The sequence below is a fragment of the Barbatula barbatula genome, assembly GCF_947034865.1.
Source record: "Barbatula barbatula genome assembly, chromosome: 3".
NCBI lineage: Eukaryota > Metazoa > Chordata > Actinopteri > Cypriniformes > Nemacheilidae > Barbatula > Barbatula barbatula.
Window position 1 is genome coordinate 10,508,045 of NC_136764.1, and position 15,605 is coordinate 10,523,649.

Genomic DNA, 15,605 nt, shown 5'->3' on the forward strand with positions numbered 1-15,605 from the left:
CAGCTATAGCATGTAACTATTTAAGCTTTGATGAAGCAAAATAATCAGTGAAAAAAACATTGATTCACTACAGACTCTCTGAATGTTTTTTTATTGTAATCGCAATATACCCTCTCTCTCTCTCTGTCTCTCTCTCTCTCTCTTTAGAGGAATCAGTTTTATATTAAACCTCGTGTTGCAGTTCATCAGTTTGGAATCAAGCATTATGCTGGAGAGGTGCAGTATGCATATCACTCTAATGGCTTATATTTTTATATACATTTTTATCTTCTTAGCCTCAAGTTAATTTATTGTAATTTCAAATTCTTTACATGGAAAGTTTGTTTATTTATTAAATGCTGTACAATGTTTCAAAATACAGGTGCATCTCAATTAATTAGAATATGGTGAAAAAGGTCAATATTGTTTGTCACTCATTTCAGAAAGTAAAACCAATATATTATATAGATTCATTACACATAGAGTGACATATTAAATATAGATTAATAATAAGAAATAAAGGCTTGAAATATGTCACTCTATGAGTAATGAATCTTTATAATATATTTGTTTCTACTTTCTGAAATGAGTGACAAAACATATTGACCTTTTTCAAGATATTGTAATTAATTAAGATGCACCTTTATTAAGCCTTTATGTACAGTTTGCATGTTGTACACCTTAAAATGTGTTAAGTTGCAATACAAGAAATACTGTTCTTGGTGGATTTCCATATAGCAGTTTCATTACAAAAGGAACAGTTTACACATGTAATATTTACACATGTAATAACGCCAGGTCTGTATTCATGTCTCAGATTCACTTCCTGGCTTTTGTTTGCAGGTTGTGTATGATGTCAGGGGGATCCTGGAGAAGAACCGAGACACATTCAGAGATGATGTTCTCAACATGCTCAGGGAAAGCAGGTGTGTGCAAGTGAGGTTGCGTGCGTATGTGTGCAACTATTTTCTGTGATGTCATGTTCACACGCTCTTCTTCCATCAGGTTGGATTTTGTGTATGATCTCTTTGAGAGAGTCAACACGTGGAATGGGCAGGACACGGTCAAGTGTGGATCAAAGTATCGCAGACCCACTGTGAGCTCCCAGTTTAAGGTAAGATCTCCCGTAATGCGCTGAGCTGAATGTTTTGTTAGCTGAAATGTTACTCTATACCACTATTTTTAAGTTGCATGTTGTTAAGTCTTATGGACGTTCTCATCGGACGCACGCACCTGTTTTTGGATATAATATAACAATTTATTTTCATAACATTTATTTTAATATTCATTTATATAAATATTTAATTGTATTTCTGTTGTATTGTATTAAATATTAAGCTGTATTAAGCTTTCCCGTGGCTCGGTGGTTAGAGCATGGCGTTAGCAATGCCAATGTCAATAGTTTGATCCCAGGGATTGAACATTCTTATTAACAATGTATAGTATAATGCAACGTGAGAAGCTTTGGATAAAAGCGTCTGCCAAATGCATGAATGTAAATGTAAACTAAATTAAAACTACTCAACAGCTATTTATTCGTTGCGGAGGTCTACCAGAAGTTAATGTAGGCCAAATAACATTTGTTTATGTTGTTGCAGCTGAAACCGTCTTTACAAATAACCAAAAGTGTTAGGGTGTTGCAATCCAGACCTTTTTTTATTCTCACTATATTAATAAGAAACAAGAATTAAAAACATTTTAAATTTAAGAATATAGAAAGTATTTACAGTATATAATGGATTCATATTTTTATGTCCACCCAGAATTCATTACACTCCCTGATGTCCACCCTGAGTACCTCCAATCCATTTTTTGTGCGCTGCATTAAACCCAACAACAACAAGGTATGTGTCACACAAAGGTTTCAAGTTAACTGAAATGTAACTGCAGGTGTGAAACAAATTCAAGTTTGTTATAAAAACATAAACATTTTTGTATCTCACTTTGTGCACGTGGACACAGTACCCATCCGTGCGCGAGAAAAACAAAGCATACCCCAGGCTACACACACACACACACACACCTTGTCATGCTTGTTTCTTATTTTGAGAGTGAAATTTTATTGTCACCAGGAGGAAAGCCTACAGCTTCCAACTGCTCCTCTCTCACCTCACCCCTGACACAAACTGACAGTTCTTCTGTGTAAGATATATTTCTCCCATTATGTATGTGTGTGTGTATTCATTCAAGTGACAGAAGGATGTTGGACATCATAAACTTAGAGTGGACATATAATACTCCTTTGAGAGAGACAGACACACGCCCTACACACTTTTCCATTCAAACCTGGGGCTATTTAGACTGCCAGTTAACTCTGCAGCAGATGTCAGACTACACGTGTGTGTGTGTGTGTGTGTGTGTGTGTGTGTGTGTGTGGGGGGGGGGGTGGGGGGTTTTGTGCGAGTGTCAGTGTCGCTTTGATCAGTGCTTTGAGGTCACTGTGGAAATGTTAATGGCAGACATTCATTGTGTTAGATACGGTTTTGGCTTTACAGTGTTGATCTATTCAATAAATTCATGGCATGATGAAATAAATGTTTTATGCAAGGCTGAGAGAGGAATTTATTTTAAATGGCATTTCAAACTGAAAATGAGCAAAACAAATTATTTTTGACTATTATGCACGATTATTAGAGTTAATCTAATAACATTTAAAGACATTTATACACTATTTAAAAGGAAAATAAAATATAAATACATTTAATAAACACTGTATATACTAACTACAGTATAGCTAATGTAGCAGAGTTATGATAGTTTTGATTTTAGTTTTATTTAGTTTTTATTCATATTTTAAATTAACTTTTATTTTTAGAGTTTTGGTAATTTTAGTTACATATTTAGCAACTTTTGTTAAATGATTTTTAGTTTTGTTTATCATTTTAATTTGAGCGCTTTCAACTTCTTTTCAGTTTATTTCTTACATTTTTCATTTGGTTGAAGTTTTTCCACTAATCTTTAGGTCATTATTTCAATGCACAAAAACGTTTTCACATTTTACTTAACTAAAATAACCTAGTAATGTACTATAGTATATACGAAGTATACAATACTGTTCACTCTTTCTGTCCGTCCCTTTTTCCTCGCTTCATTTAAATGTAAACAGCTGGGCTGGCTTCTGCCCCTTTTTTACCCATAATGCAGTTCCCTCCGACACCCCCCTCCCCCTCTCTGCACAAATTAGCCCAGCACGGCTCTGATCGCTATGGTAACGAGCAGTGTGTGAATGAGAGGGAAGAGGTTGGGGGGGTGTGTGTGTGTATATGTGAGTTGACCAGTTGATCTGCAGCTTGTTGTGGACATACAGTCGATCAGAGTTGCTGACGGTCACAGGATGAAAATCAACGCTTCTCTGTACAGTAAGAGCTCGAATCATACTAGACTTGACTATCGGCTGGTGTGTAGAACCAGTCGATTTTAATAATGAAACTGTGTTTCTTAAGCGGACTAAACAGAGCCAGGGATGTTTAGACAGATGCTGAGAGTTTTTCCACAGGGTTGAATTTCTGTGATATGTTGTTTGTGTGACGTTTCAGCAGAGGTTTATAATTTTTTTATCATGAAGATGAAGATTTAAGTCTGATAAATGATGATGTATTCGGATCGACTAATCATTTGTCATTCGTACATTTATTTAAGAGATTTCTTTGAGGAAATATGTTTTAAGAGGAATATTAAAGAGACCATATCGACCATTATCAACTCCAAAACCCTCAGCCCTCCCCCTCATGAATTTCACACACACACACACACACACACACACACACACACACACACACACACACACACACACACACACACACACACACACACACACACACACACACACACACACACACACACACACACACACACACACACACACACACACACACACACACACACACACACACACACACACACACACACACACACACACACACACACACACACACACACACACACACACACACACACACACACACACACACACACACACACACACACACACACACACACACACACACACACACACACACACACACACACACACACACACACACACACACACACACACACACACACACACACACACACACACACACACACACACACACACACACACACACACACACACACACACACACACACACACACACACACACACACACACACACACACACACACACACACACACACACACACACACACACACACACACACACACACACACACACACACACACACACACACACACACACACACACACACACACACACACACACACACACACACACACACACACACACACACACACAGACATTGATTCTGTCTGGATAGTTTGACTTGTGCTGCATGTTTCAGTATGTTAATTTTCCTCTGACTATAATGAATGAGTGTGTGCGTTGGTATTGACATCGCTCTCACAGACCTCATTCAGAACCCATCTCTTCATCTCACTTTCATTCGTCAGTCGCCACACTCTATCCCTTCTTCCAAAGAGATGACATTTAGAAACGGGGATCACAGCGCCCCTTTCCGACCTCCCCCCCACATGGTGTCAAAGGTCACAGGGAGAGGGTTGACGATGGCCCACTTTGTGTTTTGAAGAATGAATCCTCTTAAATTCGACCATCTTTATTTGAAACCAGAATGAATTCAGCTACCCCAAATTAACAATATTTCTGCCTCTCTTTGTGCAGATGCCTGATCTGTTTGAACAGTCTGTGGTCCTCAACCAGCTGAGATATTCTGGGATGTTGGAGACAGTTAAGATCAGACGTTCTGGGTTTCCGATCCGTAGAACATTCAAGGACTTCTGCTCAAGGTTGGTCCAGAGTTTCACTTCAGATATTATAAGCACACTTCAAGTTTCATTCTGATTATTGCGAGTCAGCTTTTTGAGTGACTAGGTTTGCGTTTATTTTGTAATAAACAGGTATATAAGAATATGGTTATGCACTGTGGATTTACGGTGCCTACACACTATACATGACAATAGAAACGAATGAGTAAGATCCGATTTGAGTGTGACTAAAGACAGATTAGTGTTTAATCGAGCGAACTTCCATTGGTCAATGGACCACAATAGCGCTTGTATGGTTTTCCTCTACTTTCAACTTTGTGGTCAAAAGATTTATAGATTTAAAATTCAAAAGGCTTCATTGGCAATGGGAAAATAATCTTTGCATTGTCTAAGCAGACAAACATGAAATTTTCACACTAAAACACGTTTAAAGAATCTATTTATACAAACTCTGTGAGACCCCTTGTTGTGAGTTATCTGTATGGTTCAATAGTTTGTCATTATTTTAAACGTTTCAAAAGAAAAATGAATCATTTTATGTTTGTCAGGTATTATGTCTTGATGAGGGGCGTGGCTTTGTCAGATGACCTCAGGGGGCATTGCCAGCTTTTGCTGGAGCTCTATGACAACAGCGGTGGTGAATGGCAACTGGGAAAAACCAAAGTGAGTTTCAAAATTATCATGGGCGCTTTGAAGAACTCTGAATGTTAAATGATATTTTTATACAAAGTAGTGATTTATTTTATTTAGACTACTTGTGACTGGTGGATCTAGTGTGAATGATGGCTTTTGATTGGCTGTTTTTTACAGGTGTTTTTGAGAGAAGGTTTGGAGCTGCGGTTGGAGAAAGAGAGAGAAAAGGAAGTGCTCAAAGCGGCTTTCGTTATCCAAGCTCATATACTGGGCTACAGAGCACGGTAAACTCACACACACACATTTATTTTTATACACTGTGCATAATTATACATAATGACTTTTATACTGTACAAACTATACTAAACCCCTAAACCTTTTCAAATAACAAATAAACATTAGTAAGCTTAATAACATGTTACAATTTTGTGGCCCGCTGACTTTTACTATCACTGTGGGAATGTACGTCTGGACAGTTACACTAGCTTGAACTCAATCTCTTTACCCTCTAATGGCTTTAGGAGGCAGTACAAGTGTGTACTGCAGTGCATTGTGGTCATTCAGAAAAACTACCGTGCACTATATTGGCGCCGGCGCTTCCAGATGATGCGCTGGGCCACCATCACCTTACAGAAGAGGCTCCGGGGTCAAAGGGCACGGCGACTTTACGCTCACCTGCTGGAGGAGAAGAGGAGGCGAGAGGAAGAAGAACAGAAGAGACGAAAAGCAGAACTGGAGGCCTTAGAGAGGTGAGCCAACATGCAAGTTTAAGTGTAGTGACCTTGTACTATTGTAATAGTGTAATATTTGGCTGATATACAACTATTTAAAAATCTGGAATCTAAACCTTGAGAAAATTGTTAACCAGAGGCACTGTAGCAGGCCGTTGATAAGAAGAAACAGGTTTGTTTTAAAGCTCTCTTTTGGCTTACCCCTGTAATGACATTGTGGAGAGTAGATGAAGTCGAAAACTTCATAGATACCGGACTTGAGTTGGTAATTCCCATAGAGCGGGCGGCACCGAGTGAAGTTTGAAGGTGTGTTTCCAGGGATTGTTTTAGCGATTTTGCTGCATCCACTCCCAAAAATGTACGTATGTATTTATGGAGGGAAATTTCCATTTTTAAACGGACCATCCATCAGTTTCAAACAAACTCCACATCCAGCTTTATATCCATCATTTATATAACATCCATTACTGAAATACTATGAACAAACAAACACACCTCAACTTCTCTCACTATCGCAAGAGTAACAAGCTGCAGCTGCAGGCCTACAGTGCAACCGATCTTGATGCAGTGCAGGCAATCTAGATGGTAAAAGCGGGTCTTCCTATGGCTCGTCGGTCGACGCATGGGCGGGCTATTTCTTTCGCCTTGCCATGGGCGTGCTTTTCCGAGAGAATTGCCCAATAAGGGACTAAGAAAAAAGTTGTTACGTAACAGCTTTTCATGTTCGAAAAAACTTTCCGGAACCTATACAAACCTTGGGGGAGGGTCTCGAGCACGATAACCATGACAAGTTGACCATGCTAAGCATGAGAATCCAGCACGTTTAACATTGTAAAGAAGTCAGAATGCATGAAACGGCGTTAAAACGCCCCTTTAAGACTGGTTTTGGGTCACATATGTTGTGTTCCTGTAGCTCAAACAGTAGTAATGGTGCTAGCAACATTAAGGTCATTGGTTTGATTCTCGTGAAATACAACATGAAGGTACAGTATATAGAGCTATAACAAAAAGATCTGGGCCGTCAGAAACTGTGAGAGGTAGATTTTTGGACAAATCAATGTTAGATTACATTACACAACTGTTCTCAGTATCATATCCAATGTACAGCTCCTGGTTGTTTTAGCTGCATCACATCTTTGGCAGGCATAAATATCTACTTTATAATTGTTTAACCTTGAAACTGTAAATTGTATAAAGTTTTTCACTATTATGTTTTGTCCTAATGACAGTGGGGTTGTTTGAGTGTTGCATGTTGCATATTAATGACAAACAGTCACTTGTCACCATCAGCTTCAGGTTAAAAATGAAACGTACAATCACAGAGACAAACACATTGTTTAATGGATTTGTTTTCATGATTTTGTGTGAGTAATATTAAACTACTTTTGTTAATACTAATTGGTTGCATTGCTGTTTGTTTATAACGTTCTTTTAATGTTGTCTGTTTTTTTCAGAGAAAGACGGCGGTTGGAGTTGGAGCTCCAAGCACGAGCGGTTAGTACAATAGTGTTTTCAAAACACAGGCTATGTTTTTTCACAACCCCTATATTAGTAGGGGGCGGAGCCTTAAAATCGCTAAATTTTTTTTAAAGAAGATCAAACAAGCATTGAGATTTTTTTTTTATAACAACTAGATATTCTTTCTACCCAAGCTCTAGATCATTTTATTGGGTAGAAATTGTGAGTAGGCTGCTTGAAATATTGTTCTGTGACAATAAAAGCAAATTTGCCAATAACATTGTATTTTAAAAACACTGACAGTTCCAAATGTCTTTAGATGTAAAACTTTTCTTTTCCATTTAGTTTTATTTAAATATAAGGAAAGTAGTACAGTAGTTTACATAATTCATAATAAAGCCTATTAAATGACATTTCCTTATATTCCGTGTTGAGTAACAAAGTTATTCTGCCCTCTTGTAGGCAGAGGAGGCACGAAGATTAGAAGAGGAGATTCGGAAATTCAGTTTCCCTTCTTACCCAATCCCAGCAGAAGACACCCTACCTGAAACCACCCCACCCGAGACCGCCCCCCTCGAGTGTGGCCCTGTGGCAGAACGCTCCCTGGTGGAGGAGGGACTTGATGCTGTGTTTGAAAGCGAGGTGAACCAGGCGACCCAGGTGGAGGAGATCTTACGTTTGGAGCGTGAAATTGAAGGTCTCCGGCGTCAAAAAGAGGCTCAGGAGCAGAGCCTGACTGCGCAGTCGTTGCAGCGTCTGCAGTCGCTGCGTGATCAAGAGCTGCGGAGACTGGAGGAAGAAGCCTGCAAGGCCGCGCAGCAGTTCCTCACCTCCCTCAACTTCGATGAGATTGACGAGTGCGTGCGCAACATAGAGAGTTCGCTGGAGGGGTCGGCCGGCTCGCAAAGGGGGGGAGGCAGAGGTGAGGAAGAGGAGGAGGTGGATGAAGGGCTGGGGGTGGAGGAAGATGGTTTTAAAGACTCTCCTAACCCTAGCGAGCATGGTCACTCAGATGGCCAGCGCACAAGTGGAATCCGCACCAGCGACGATTCTTCTGAGGAGGATCCTTACGCCAATGACCGCATGCCCCCACCTCCGCCCATTATAATGCCCTCAGCGTTGTATGCTCCGCCCTCTTGCAGCAGCTCCAACTATTCTCAAATGTTGCAAGAAGAGGAGACGGAGCTAATCCCTCCTGATGAAGACTCGGATTACGATGCGGATGATTATGATGAAGGCCTCATCATGAGACCTCCTAGCCTCCCACCTCACAATGACCACTGGTCACGTGATCACCGCAGCTCCTTGGCGACAAGCACCAGTGTGAGTTCAGGGGCATATCGCTTTAGCTCAGAAGGACAACAATCTTCTGTGAGTATCAGACAGATTGCATTTATTAAAAACACACCAAACTCATGAATTTGTTGATTTTATAATCTTGGTTTGTCTTGTTCTCACTTTCAGTTTGAGGACAGTGAAGATGATTTTGATCGGTTTGACACCGACGATGAATCTTACCGGCGTGATTCTGTCTATAGCTGTGTTACTCTCCCCTACTTCCACAGTTTCCTTTATATTAAAGGTAAAAATCCCACCTAATTCTTTCCGAATGCCTTTTCTATGTATGTTGACTTTGTGTCATTTGTGGTTATTTTAAAGGAGTAGTTCACCTCAAAATAAGCCCCATTGACTTTCCATAGTAATATTTATTCCTTCTCTGGTAAGTCAATAGGGACTTATTTTAAAGTGAGCTACTCCTTTAGTATTGCTGATTTGAATGGAGTTATTTACTGTTCAAGCGTCAAAGAATGCAAAAATGCACAATTTTCATAATTCTGTTGGGAGACTGAAAAATGGCCTTCACATAATGTTTAATGGGTTGTTGCAGGTGGCCTGTTAAACACTTGGAAGCGTCGCTGGTGTGTGTTAAAGGATGAAACCTTTTTGTGGTTCCGAAGCCGACAGGAAGCTCTTAAACAGGGCTGGCTCCTGAAGAAGGGCGGGGGCTCGTCCACGCTCTCACGCCGAAACTGGAGACGCCGCTGGTTCGTCCTGCGACAGAGCAAACTCATTTACTATGAGAACGACAGTGAAGAGCGGATGAAGGGCATGCTGGACATGCACGAAGCAAAGTAAGACACAAAATGCCACCAAAAAAAACTAAAATGTTATTTAAAGGGCCAGTTCAGTCAAAAATAGTAATTCTGTCATCATTTACTCACCCTCCAGTTGTTCCAAATCTGTAAACATTTCTTTGTTTTGATGAACAGAGAAAGATATTTGGAAGAACGCGTGTAACCAAACAGTTCTTGGCCACCATTGTCTTACATAGTAGGAAAAATTTCAAGTGCCCGAGAACTGTTTGGTTTCCTACATTCTTCAAAATATTTTATTTTGTGTTCAACAGAACCAATACATTTTTCTTACTATGGGAGTCAGTTAAACTTTAAAGTTTAATTTAAGGTAAAATTAAGGCATTTTTCTTTGAATAGCTACTATATTGCAAAATGATTACATCGCTGTGTTTTTGTATTTTAGTGTATTAAAGCCTCACATTGTGTTTTTATTCTCTCTTCCTGTTGTTTTAGAGAGATTATTGATGTAACAGGAAAGGAAAATGGAATTGACATTGTGATGCCGGCGAGAACATACCACCTCATTGCAGACACAGCAGAGGATGCCAGGTGAGCTTCCGGTTTTGACACTTAGTAGATTAGTGATGGATGAAACTGCTGAATATAGGGTTCTGATTGGCTGTCTCTGTGTGGTTTATGCGCAGTCATTGGTTTAGCGTGTTGACTCAGGTGCACACGTCTACAGAACAGGAAATACGAGAGATGCACGATGAACAAGCGAATCCTCAGAATGCCGTAGTAAGTTACACATCTATACATACATTTTCAATAAGAGCATGATTCCCAAGATGATGATGTAAAGTCAGTGTTTGTTTGTTTTTTTAGGGCACGTTAGACGTGGGAATTATTGATTCAGTCTGTGCGTCTGATAACCCAGAAAGGTAAAGAGAACTTTAAGAGACATTGATGACTTTAGTCTTCAAAAACAAGGAGTAGATGATGCACGTTTTATACTTTTGCACATTCATCATTCATATTAAAATGAACTGTTTACTTATTAGCTAGTTGATTTTTACATTATGATCCAAAAACGAGAAGGAGGTGGGCTGTTGCTCTTCAATTCAAGACCATCTGAAATATTATACATTTACAAAATGCAAAATATTTTCTCGCTTTCTCTCGTCTCTCCAGGCCAAACTCATTTGTGATAATCACAGCTCATCGGGTGTTATATAGCATGGCTGAGTCAGCAGAGGAAATGCATCACTGGATCACGTTGCTCCAGCGCACTAAAGGAGACACACGTGTCCAGGGTCAAGAGTTTATTATCAGAGGTGAGAAGTCAAAGACAATTCTAAGTTAGTAGGATGATTGAAATATTCATCAGATAAAACTTAGTTGTGTTGGGTTGTTATAAGCATTCTGTCATTAGTTTCCAAACATAAACAACTATTTCTTTAACATTCCCTTTTTAATTGACAAATAAGGAGTTTAAAATAATGTAGAGGTCTCATTCACTTCTGGATTTCAGGTTGGCTGTATAAAGAGCTCCGCGGCAGCAGTCATGGGAATCTTAAACTGAAGAAGCGCTGGTTTGTGCTGACTCATAATTCTGTGGATTATTATAAAAGCTCGGAGAGAAATGCCTTGAAATTGGGCTCTCTGGTGCTTAATAGCCTGTGTTCTGTGATCGTCCCAGACGAGAGAGTCTTCAAAGAGACCGGTAAGCACACAAACCACACACATGCATGAAACAAACTATATTTCATGACACATGAGCAACTGAGTTTCTCTGTCTGTCCAGGCTACTGGAATGTGAGCGTGTTTGGTCGCAAGCATTCATACAGGTTATACTCTAAACTCCAGACGGAGGCGAGTCGATGGGCCAACGCTGTGCAGACAGCCATCGACAGCAAACCACTCATGGATACACACACACAGCAACTTATACTGGACATCAAGGTAACACATACAAAACATTCGTAAAAACACGCATCAAACCAGTGGTAAATACACACACACACTTACAAGCCAAAAATACACATGCAACTTAATGAGCACCTACACTGGACATAACACAGGATTACACAAATACACACACAAAGCATCTATATATACACAAATACATACAAACCACTCATAAACACACACACATCAACTTGACACACAAACATATATATACACAAAAACCATCCATAAATATGCACACACACAAAGTAACTCGCTTAAGGTAACACATACGCACACACAAAACTTTCATAAATACACGCATCCACACAAATCAGCCATAAACATACACAGTTACAAAACCGCCATAAATACATACAAGCACGCATACATTCAAATAAGACATACATACATATGCACCTGCCACAAAAAATACACACAAAAAGCAACTTAAACTGGACATCAGGAAAACATCTATGAATACACACACACATCCATACTATCCATCCCTAAATACACCCTCCCACACAAACCATCCATAAATATACACAGACACACAAACAAAGCAACTTTTGTGGACATCAGGTTCACACACTTACAAATACACACACACATCTTTAAATACACACACACATCATTTGTGATATTCACAGCTCATAAATACTGAATAATCACATCATAAATACTGTATACACACACTGTGTGTATGTGACGTGTGTGTGTAATTATATATTACTATACCATAGTTACATCCCTGTCTGTTGTTATTTTGTACTTTCAGGAGAACTGTTTGAATTCAGAGGTGGTCGAGCAGATCTACAAGAGGAACCCAATACTACGTTACACACACCACCCTCTACACACCGCACTGTTGCCCTTACCATATGGAGATAGCCAACACAGCTGTGAGTCACTTACACACATAACTCACTTCTACCGGAATGGTGCTGTGGGAATTCATCTGATAGAATGAGTTCATCTGCTAAATGCACTTTGTGTTTACGTTGAGATGTTTGATTTTGGCACTTGTTTTGAAAACTAACCTGTAAACAGCAGCAGCTTTCTCTCCCTACAATAAAAGGCAACACTTTTTAAATCCACACACAAACCTTCATATTCACTCTGTATGAATGTGTGTTTTTTTAGCTGATAATGGGAGAAACTACGGCACACTGCAGGCCGAAGCCCTGAAGCTCTTCAATGTTCTCCATCAGCTGGAAAACGAAACCAATCCCATACCGCACATCCAGAATCTCCTGCAGACGGTTCATGACCTGCGGCCCCTCAGAGATGAACTCTTCTGCCAGCTCATCAAACAGACGACACACCCTCCAAAGCCTGCCAGCCCCGCCCACGTCAGCGGCTGTCGATTCATGGCCTGCATGTGCTGCACATTTAGCCCCGCTTCCAGAAGCATTCTCAAATACCTGAAATTTCACCTCAAGAGGTCAGTGAGTGAACGTGTGTGGCTTTTTGAGGTATTCAGCAATGTCAGCGTAAAAAGGGAAATGAGATCATAGAAGCTCACTAGAGACAGAGGAGAAGAGAGATGAAATGTTAAGTGCATACTGCTAAGGAGATACTAGTTCACTGCCTATTTCAGTTGGAATAGTGACACGATAAAAGCACATTATACAACGATAAACATAGTAGTGTGCAACATTTTAGTCACGTGACCGCATTGCATGTTGGGAAATGGGGTCTTGGTGTTACTGTGGTAACAATAAATTACCGTATTTCCACCCAGGACACGAGAGCTGTACCCGGGCACAGAGATGGAACGCTATGCTGTATTTTCTCAAGATGCTTTAAGGCATGTGCGCGGCCGAGAGTATGTTCCCTCACAGGAAGAGTTGAGGGCCATCCTGAGCAGACAGGAAATGACATCAACCGTGTACTGCCATGGCGGAGGGTCCTGCAAAATCACAATTAACTCACACACAACTGCTGGAGAGGTACACACACAGAACAAACACATATAAATCTAAATAGGAAGTACACACCCAGATTAATCTTGGATGTGTCTGTTGTTTTTCAGGTAGTGGAGAAGCTGCTGAAAGGTCTTTCCATGGAGGACTGCAAGAATATGTTTGCTCTGTTTGAACATAATGACACCGCAGATAGAGCCATAGAGAGCAGGACTGTGGTGGCCGACGTTCTCGCCAAGTTTGAAAAGTGAGTCTATCCCCTGAGAGCTTCATTTTACAATAACGCTGTGATTGACCGATCAGAATTAAGCATTCAATTTTGCTGTAAAATTTAATCTATATAGTTTATAACAATGAGCATGTTTCTCTCTGTCTCAGGTTGGCGAATAAAGGAGAGGAAGGAGAGGCTTGGAAGTTTTATTTTAAACTTTTTTGCTTCTCTGAACCTGAAAGCGTTCCTGCAGACAGTGTGGAGTTTGCCTTCATTTTTGAGCAGGTTTGAATTAAATTCAATGAACGCAAACATTTTCTCATTCCATATTTTCCTAGTTTTCCGATAAAAACATTTAAACATTCTTAAATAAGATATGTTTTCTTGAACAAAACAATTCTGATAAACTTTTTAGGGGTTGATATTAGGGCACATACGATAAATTATCGATATCAGATTTTTACTACCGGGTTATTGTGGCTAAACCAGTTAACAATAATTAATTAATAAAAAATCGTGTCAGTCAAAAAGGAAAATTCGGTTATCATTTGCTCACCCTCGAGTTGTTTCAAATCTTAATAAATGTCTTCTGAGAGATATTTGGAAGAATGCTAGTAACCAAACAGTTCTTGGCCACCATTGACTACCATAGTAGGAACATAGCTTTATATTATAAAAGAGTATATGGTATATATTACTTTTATATATAAAAGTTGTTTATATATTTACATTTACATTTATTCATTTGGCAGACGCTTTTATCCAAAGCGACTTACAAGTAGTTTTTTTACAATGACACATTACTGCAGAGCAATCAGGGGTAACCTTCTGATCACAAGCCCAATGCTCTAACCATTAGGCCACAGCTGACCCACTTTATATATTCTTTGTTTTGTTGAACACATAAGAAGATATTTTAAGTTTATAACAATTATGACTTTGAAGGTAAAAAATCGTTGCGGAATAATTTGCGATATTATCATATCGTAATGATAATTGTTTTAATATCACGGTTATTCGTGGTACCAGTATATTGTTCATTACTTAGCTGTAAACATGTAATTTCAACCCCTCTTTGTCTCTAAGGCTCATGAAGCTGTCATCAGAGGTCAATATCCTGCCCCGGAAGAGACGCTGCAGTTCCTGGCTGCTCTCCGCCTGCAGTATCTATTAGGAGACTACACTACCCAGAGTGCTTTGCCTGAGTTGGAGCAGGTGTTCCCCATGGGCCGTCTGCGTGCTCGAGTACAGCAGTCCGCACGGACCTTCGCGTCTGGAAACGGCAGCATCGTGCCATCCACGGATAAGAAGAGGGGTAGTTTCCTGGAAGGCACGCTGAGGCGGAGCTTCCGAGGGTCGTTGGGGCGACAGCGCCAAGGGGAGGGGCCCACTGCCATAGAGGCGTGGCTACAAGATGAAAAAGCAGGACTGATAAGTTGTTTGGTGGAGAAATGGCGTAAACTGCAGGGTATGGAACAGGAACAAGCCATGAAAAAATACATGAGCCTTATTAAAGAATGGCAGGGGTATGGCTCCACCCTCTTTGATGTAGAGGTGAGAATACACACACTTGTACACAAAATGCTTCAGCCATCAGAAGAAATGCTGAATAAAATGTGTTTTTTTGTCTTTCAGTGTGTAGATGCCACTTATCCAGGAGAGCTGTGGTTAGGTGTGAGCCGTAAAGGGGTGTGTGTGTACAAGCGTGGAGAGGCGTGGCCTCTGGAGATGTTTCCTTACGAGGTTATATTGTCCTTTGGTGCGCCACAGCCCAACATCTACAAGATCAGTGTAGAAGGACGTGAGCTGCTTTTCAACACTATCATGGTATGAATGTTACTTTGAACATCTTGGCAA

The 15,605-nt window shown here is 40.1% G+C and overlaps 1 protein-coding gene across 2 annotated transcripts in view; it reads left to right on the forward strand.

The window, feature by feature from the left end:
* The window catches only part of myo10 (myosin X), a 39,193-nt gene that overhangs the window by 22,703 nt on the left and 885 nt on the right, over positions 1 to 15,605 (forward strand). For both annotated transcript variants that reach the window (XM_079451380.1, XM_079451379.1), the window contains 25 exons: positions 148 to 216; positions 823 to 905; positions 985 to 1,093; positions 1,743 to 1,823; positions 4,662 to 4,786; positions 5,314 to 5,428; positions 5,576 to 5,682; positions 5,920 to 6,147; positions 7,584 to 7,623; positions 8,050 to 8,958; positions 9,052 to 9,169; positions 9,476 to 9,719; positions 10,176 to 10,271; positions 10,367 to 10,460; positions 10,548 to 10,603; positions 10,854 to 10,996; positions 11,194 to 11,385; positions 11,467 to 11,624; positions 12,391 to 12,514; positions 12,756 to 13,056; positions 13,357 to 13,564; positions 13,648 to 13,784; positions 13,916 to 14,033; positions 14,835 to 15,302; positions 15,384 to 15,575. In XM_079451380.1, coding sequence (XP_079307506.1) covers positions 148 to 216; positions 823 to 905; positions 985 to 1,093; positions 1,743 to 1,823; positions 4,662 to 4,786; positions 5,314 to 5,428; positions 5,576 to 5,682; positions 5,920 to 6,147; positions 7,584 to 7,623; positions 8,050 to 8,958; positions 9,052 to 9,169; positions 9,476 to 9,719; positions 10,176 to 10,271; positions 10,367 to 10,460; positions 10,548 to 10,603; positions 10,854 to 10,996; positions 11,194 to 11,385; positions 11,467 to 11,624; positions 12,391 to 12,514; positions 12,756 to 13,056; positions 13,357 to 13,564; positions 13,648 to 13,784; positions 13,916 to 14,033; positions 14,835 to 15,302; positions 15,384 to 15,575 — 4,515 coding nt within the window. The remainder of the gene's footprint in view (positions 1 to 147; positions 217 to 822; positions 906 to 984; positions 1,094 to 1,742; positions 1,824 to 4,661; positions 4,787 to 5,313; positions 5,429 to 5,575; positions 5,683 to 5,919; positions 6,148 to 7,583; positions 7,624 to 8,049; positions 8,959 to 9,051; positions 9,170 to 9,475; positions 9,720 to 10,175; positions 10,272 to 10,366; positions 10,461 to 10,547; positions 10,604 to 10,853; positions 10,997 to 11,193; positions 11,386 to 11,466; positions 11,625 to 12,390; positions 12,515 to 12,755; positions 13,057 to 13,356; positions 13,565 to 13,647; positions 13,785 to 13,915; positions 14,034 to 14,834; positions 15,303 to 15,383; positions 15,576 to 15,605) is intronic.